The 7500-nt window shown below is 46.2% G+C and overlaps 1 protein-coding gene across 13 annotated transcripts in view; it reads left to right on the forward strand.

Moving 5' to 3' along the window:
* Nucleotides 1-7500, forward strand: part of vps13c (vacuolar protein sorting 13 homolog C) — a 229896-nt gene that overhangs the window by 191749 nt on the left and 30647 nt on the right. For all 13 annotated transcript variants that reach the window (XR_011674951.1, XM_071400446.1, XM_071400445.1 and 10 more), the window contains 4 exons: nucleotides 2581-2721; nucleotides 4116-4197; nucleotides 4312-4381; nucleotides 5112-5223. Coding sequence is in view for 12 of the 13 variants with exons in the window: in XM_071400446.1 (XP_071256547.1) it covers nucleotides 2581-2721; nucleotides 4116-4197; nucleotides 4312-4381; nucleotides 5112-5223 (405 nt within the window). In the remaining variant the exon portion in view is untranslated. The remainder of the gene's footprint in view (nucleotides 1-2580; nucleotides 2722-4115; nucleotides 4198-4311; nucleotides 4382-5111; nucleotides 5224-7500) is intronic.

Here is a 7500-nt window from a genome sequence, read left to right on the forward strand (position 1 = left end):
TCGGCTCAACTAAGATATTGATAGCCACTAACCAAGAAAAAACCTCTTCAGATGACAGTCTGATAACATATTCATGGTATAGGATAGTTTTTGTTAGAAAAAAGTGCATATTTCAGGTCGAAATCACAGTTTACAATTGCACCGACCATCACAAGACGACTAGAATTACTATAGAGAGCAACGTGTATGACCAATTTACTCTTAATAAAACATTTCATAAGAATAGACAAAGCATAGCAATGGAAAGACCCAGATCTTGTGATTCCAGACAATATTTCAGATTTTCTAAGCGTTTTACAGCGAAAACACAATAAATCGATAAGTTAGCATACCACATGTGAAAACGTTACCAGAGCATCGATTCCAGCCAAAGAGCGCTATAACGTAATCACCGCCAAAATATATTAATTTTTTCACTAACCTTCTCAGAATTCTTCCGATGACACTCCTGTAACATCATTTTACAACATACATATACAGTTTGTTCGAAAAGGTGCATATTTAGCCATACAAAACCGTGGTTACACAATAAAAATACTAGGAAATCAAGCCTCAATATGTCTGACGTCATCTATCAGAGTGATCTAGTTTAATTGAAAGCTAATCATATACTTGACTAAAAAATACTGGGTTGACAGGAATCGAAAGACAAATTAGTTCTTAATGCAACCGCTGACTTACATTTTTAAAATTATCCTTACTTTTCAATACAGGGTTCGCCAAGTGACGCGATAACAAACAAAATGGCGAAATATGCGTTTAAAATATTTCGACAGAACAACGATTTATCATATTAAATATTGCTTACTTTGAGCTGTTCTTCCATCAGATTCTTGGGCAATGTATCCTTTCTATGTTGTAATCTTCTTTTGGTCGATAGATGTCCTCTGTCCTTGGAAATATCCACTAACGATCGAACGGGACCACAAAACGTGTCCAAAGTTTCAGAGTGCACAACAAAGAAATTCCTCAAAATCGCACTAAACGGATATAAATTGCTATAAAACGGTTCAAATTAACTACATTATGATGTTTTTAACAACTATAACGACTGAAAACATGACCGGAGAAATATTGCTGGTTAGACAACGATTTGGAATGAGGCAAGTCCGATGTCCTTCACGCTTCAGGCGCGCGACGAGAAAGGGAGGTCCCTATACATTTTGTGGTTTTATAATGGCTGTGATTGTGCAATCGATTCCATTCAAAACGTGATGACGTACAGACACCCAGAGGAAGACGTAGGCAGTGTCGGTTTCTTCATAGCATTCACTGTCGCCTTAAAAACAGACTCCAGATCAGGGGTAAAAATTTCTGAAATCTGACCCCTGTCATGAAAAGTGCTGTAGATATTGTTCTGTACCACTCAGAGACAAAATTCCAACTTCTATAGAAACTAGAAGGTGTTTTCTATCCAATAATAACAATAATATGCATATTGTACGATCAAGAATTTAGCACGAGGCAGTTTAATTTGGAGACCCAAATATGCTAATGCGGAACAGCACCCCCTATAGTCCCAAGAAGTTAACGTGGGTCCCAAAATATATAGGACTATTCTAGACTGGAGATGTCTGGAACCCAAACCATCGGACCTGTTTTATTAGAGATGTCTAGAACCCAAACCATCTGATCTGTTTTAAAGGAGATGTCTAGAACCCAAACCATCTGATCTGTTTTATTAGAGTTGTCTAGAACCCAAACCATCTGATCTGATTTATTAGAGATGTCTAGAACCCAAACCATCTGATCTGTTTTAAAGGAGATGTCTAGAACCCAAACCATCTGATCTGTTTTATTAGAGTTGTCTAGAACCCAAACCATCTGATCTGATTTATTAGAGATGTCTAGAACCCAAACCATCTGATCTGTTTTATTAGAGATGTCTAGAACCCAAACCATCTGATCTGTTTTATTAGAGATGTCTAGAACCCAAACCATCTGACCTGTTTTATTAGAGATGTCTAGAACCCAAACCATCTGATCTGTTTTATTAGAGATGTCTAGAACCCAAACCATCTGATCTGTTTTATTAGAGATGTCTAGAACCCAAACCATCTGATCTGTTTTATTAGAGATGTCTAGAACCCAAACCATCTGATCTGTTTTATTAGAGATGTCTAGAACCCAAACCATCTGATCTGTTTTATTAGAGATGTCTAGAACCCAAACCATCTGACCTGTTTTATTAGAGATGTCTAGAACCCAAACCATCTGATCTGTTTTATTAGAGATGTCTAGAACCCAAACCATCTGATCTGTTTTATTAGAGATGTCTAGAACCCAAACCATCTGATCTGCTTTATTAGAGATGTCTAGAACCCAAACCATCTGATCTGTTTTATTAGAGATATCTAGAACCCAAACCATCTGATCTGTTTTATTAGAGATGTCTAGAACCCAAACCATCTGATCTGCTTTATTAGAGATGTCTAGAACCCAAACCATCTGATCTGTTTTATTAGAGATGTCTAGAACCCAAACCATCTGATCTGTTTTATTAGAGATGGCTAGAACCCAAACCATCTGAGTAGGGGAAACAGACATGGATGTGAATATTTACCTTCTTTACCTATGCAGGTGAACTTTGGGAAGGTTCCCATGGTGATGCGTCAGCCCTTTTCCAGTAATATCAGGAGGAACTTCCTGTCTGGGATTCACGTGGAGTTTAAACAGTCACCTCATCAGAGAAGTCTCCGGGCCCAGCTACACTGGCTACAGGTAACACCCTAACCCCTACATATACTACACACTAACCCCTAAACCTACACACTAACCCCTAAACCTACACCCTAACCCCTACACCCTAACCTCTACATATATATACTACTCCCTACACCCTAACCCCTACACCCTAACCCTAGTTTAAACAGTCACCTCATCAGAGAAGTCTCCGGGCCCAGCTACACTGGCTACAGGTAACACCCTAACCCCTACATATACTACACACTAACCCCTAAACCTACACACTAACCCCTAAACCTACACCCTAACCCCTACACCCTAACCCCTACACCCTAACCTCTACATATATATACTACTCCCTAACCCCTACACCCTAACCCTAGTTTAAACAGTCACCTCATCAGAGAAGTCTCCGGGCCCAGCTACACTGGCTACAGGTAACACCCTAACCCCTACACCCTAACCCCTACACCCTACTCCCTACACCCTAACCTCTACATATATATACTACTCCCTACACCCTAACCCCTACACCCTAACCCTAGTTTAAACAGTCTCCTCATCAGAGAAGTCTCCGGGCCCAGCTACACTGGCTACAGGTAACACCCTAACCCCTACATATACTACACACTAACCCCTAAACCTACACACTAACCCCTAAACCTACACCCTAACACTACCCCTAAACCTACACCCTAACCCCTAAACCTACACCCTAACCCCTAAACCTACACCCTAACCCCTAAACCTACACCCTAACCCTAGTTTAAACAGTCTCCTCACCAGGGCAGTCTATTGGCTCCAGGTAACTGGCAGAATAAACATGACCGTCTGTCAGATAAGAACATTTTTACTTTTACATCAAGCAAGCTACACATGTTGTGGAAGAACATATTGTCTTTACGTCGTGTGTTCCAGGTATCTCTGGTGATATTAAACCCTTGTCTTTACGTCGTGTGTTCCAGGTATCTCTGGTGATATTAAACCCTTGTCTTTACGGCGTGTGTTCCAGGTATCTCTGGTGATATTAAACCCTTGTCTTTACGGCGTGTGTTCCAGGTATCTCTGGTGATATTAAACCCTTGTCTTTACGTCGTGTGTTCCAGGTATCTCTGGTGATATTAAACCCTTGTCTTTACGTCGTGTGTTCCAGGTATCTCTGGTGGTATTAAACCCTTGTCTTTACGTCGTGTGTTCCAGGTATCTCTGGTGATATTAAACCCTTGTCTTTACGTCGTGTGTTCCAGGTATCTCTGGTGATATTAAACCCTTGTCTTTACGGTGTGTGTTCCAGGTATCTCTGGTGATATTAAACCCTTGTCTTTACGGCGTGTGTTCCAGGTATCTCTGGTGATATTAAACCCTTGTCTTTACGGCGTGTGTTCCAGGTATCTCTGGTGATATTAAACCCTTTACGGTGTGTGTTCCAGGTAGACAACCAGTTGACTGGAGCGATATTTCCCATTGTGTTCCACCCTGTTCCTCCTCCGAAGTCCATCGCTCTGGACTCAGGTAACTGCGGCCTCCCCTGTGTGTGTGTGTGTGTGTGTGTGTGTGTGTGTGTGTGTGTGTGTGTGTGTGCATAATGGTGTTCTCTAATTGGTTCTCTGTGTCTTTCGTCCTCAGAACCAAAGCCTTTTATGGACGTCAGCATCATCACCAGGTTTAACCAACACAGTCAGGTCACGCAGTTCAAGTGAGTCTTCTGCTTATACCCCCCTGCACTGTTAGTGTGCACACTTCTGTTTAGTGTACACACTTCTGTTTAGTGTACACACTTCTGTTTAGTGTACACACTTCTGTTTAGTGTACACACTTCTGTTTAGTGTACGCACTTCTGTTTAGTGTACGCACTTCTGTTTAGTGTACACTTATTTTTAGTGTGCGCACTTCATTTTAGTGTACGCACTTCATTTTAGTGCACACTTCTGTTTAGTGTACACACTTCGTTTTAGTGCACACTTCTTTTTAGTGTACACACTTCTTTTTAGTGTACTCTTATTTTTCCTTATTTTTTATAGTTAAAGAGACGTTGTCCCTGATTGATATTTAGTTTTAGTGTCGTGTTTTAGTTCAGGGTGAGTCCTTCACCAGTCTCTCTGATCTGTGTTTTAGTTCAGGGTGAGTCCTTCACCAGTCTCTCTGATCTGTGTTTTAGTTCAAGGTGAGTAATTCACCAGTCTCTCTGATCTGTGTTTTAGTTCAAGGTGAGTAATTCACCAGTCTCTCTGATCTGTGTTTTAGTTCAGGGTGAGTCCTTCACCAGTCTCTCTGATCTGTGTTTTAGTTCAGGGTGAGTCCTTCACCAGTCTCTCTGATCTGTGTTTTAGTTCAGGGTGAGTCCTTCACCAGTCTCTCTGATCTGTGTTTTAGTTCAGGGTGAGTCCTTCACCAGTCTCTGACCCAGTAGTTGTTCTGTGTTAAAGGTACTTCATGGTACTGGTCCAGGAGATGGCTGTGAAGATTGACCAGGGATTCCTGGGAGCCATCTTGGCCCTGTTCACTCCAGCTGCTGGATCACATGTGGACAAACAGAAGGTAACTGACCTAGACACAGACACGGCCGGGGACACGGCCAGGGACACGGCCAGGGACACGGCCAGGGACACAGCTAGAGTTAGGGACACAGACACATCTAGAGACCCAGCCAGGGACACGGCCAGGGACACGGCCAGGGACGCAGCTAGAGTTAGAGACACAGACACATCTAGAGACCCAGCCAGGGACACGGCCAGGGACACGGCCAGGGACACGGCCAGGGACACGGCCAGGGACACAGCTAGAGTTAGGGACACAGACACATCTAGAGACCCAGCCAGGGACACAGCCAGGGACACGGCCAGGGACACAGCTAGAGTTAGAGACACAGACACATCTAGAGACCCAGCCAGGGACACGGCCAGGGACACAGCTAGTGTTAGGGACACAGACACATCTAGAGACCCAGCCAGGGACACGGCCAGGGACACGGCCAGGGACACGGCCAGGGACGCAGCTAGAGTTAGAGACACAGACACATCTAGAGACCCAGCCAGGGACACGGCCAGGGACGCGGCCAGGGACGCAGCTAGAGTTAGGGACACAGACACATCTAGAGACCCAGCCAGGGACACGGCCAGGGACACGGCCAGGGACGCAGCTAGAGTTAGAGACACAGACACATCTAGAGACCCAGCCAGGGACACGGCCAGGGACACGGCCAGGGACACGGCCAGGGACACGGCCAGGGACACAGCCAGGGACACGGCCAGGGACACAGCTAGTGTTAGGGACACAGACACATCTAGAGACCCAGCCAGGGACACGGCCAGGGACACAGCTAGTGTTAGGGACACAGACACATCTAGAGACCCAGCTAGTGTTAGGGACACAGACACATCTAGAGACACAGCCAGTTGCAGAACCAGACACCTGGCTCTAGAGACCCAGCCAGTTGCAGAACCAGACACCTGGCTCTAGAGACCCAGCCAGTTGCAGAACCAGACACCTGGCTCTAGAGACCCAGCCAGTTGCAGAACCAGACACCTGGCTCTGGAGACCCAGCCAGTTGCAGAACCAGACACCTGGCTCTAGAGACCCAGCCAGTTGCAGAACCAGACACCTGGCTCTAGAGACCCAGCCAGTTGCAGAACCAGACACCTGGCTCTAGAGACCCAGCCAGTTGCAGAACCAGACACCTGGCTCTAGAGACACAGCCAGTTGCAGAACCAGACACCTGGCTCTAGAGACACAGCCAGTTGCAGAACCAGACACCTGGCTCTAGAGACCCAGCCAGTTGCAGAACCAGACACCTGGCTCTAGAGACCCAGCCAGTTGCAGAACCAGACACATGGCTCTAGAGACCCAGCCAGTTGCAGAACCAGACACCTGGCTCTAGAGACCCAGCCAGTTGCAGAACCAGACACCTGGCTCTAGAGACCCAGCCAGTTGCAGAACCAGACACATGGCTCTAGAGACCCAGCCAGTTGCAGAACCAGACACCTGGCTCTAGAGACCCAGCCAGTTGCAGAACCAGACACCTGGCTCTAGAGACCCAGCCAGTTGCAGAACCAGCCACATGGCTCTAGAGACCCAGCCAGTTGCAGAACCAGACACATGGCTCTAGAGACCCAGCCAGTTGCAGAACCAGACACATGGCTCTAGAGACCCAGCCAGTTGCAGAACCAGACACCTGGCTCTAGAGACCCAGCCAGTTGCAGAACCAGACACATGGCTCTAGAGACCCAGCCAGTTGCAGAACCAGACACCTGGCTCTAGAGACCCAGCCAGTTGCAGAACCAGACACCTGGCTCTAGAGACCCAGCCAGTTGCAGAACCAGACACCTGGCTCTAGAGACCCAGCCAGTTGCAGAACCAGACACCTGGCTCTAGAGACCCAGCCAGTTGCAGAACCAGACACCTGGCTCTAGAGACCCAGCCAGTTGCAGAACCAGACACCTGGCTCTAGAGACCCAGCCAGTTGCAGAACCAGACACCTGGCTCTAGAGACCCAGCTGCTGAAACACACGTTGACCAACAGACGGTAACTACAGACACACAAGCAGATGCCTCTGAGGCGATGGTTGAAGTGGACAGAAAAGGGCGCTGGTACTCATGATAAAAGGGGGCTGTACTGTAGTGTAAACATGGGAAATACTGCCCCCTGGTGTTAGAAGAAAGACATGACCAGGAAATAGGAATTTAAGGAGTTTAAACATGTCTACTTTATGTTGGAATTGCAGAGTATTAGAATAGATGCTGAGGGTCCAGCAGATGGCTGTGAAGATTGACCAGGGCTTCCTAGGAGCCGTCCAGACCCTGTTCACCTCCGTTACT

The sequence above is a fragment of the Salvelinus alpinus genome, chromosome 5 (genome assembly GCF_045679555.1).
Source record: "Salvelinus alpinus chromosome 5, SLU_Salpinus.1, whole genome shotgun sequence".
NCBI lineage: Eukaryota > Metazoa > Chordata > Actinopteri > Salmoniformes > Salmonidae > Salvelinus > Salvelinus alpinus.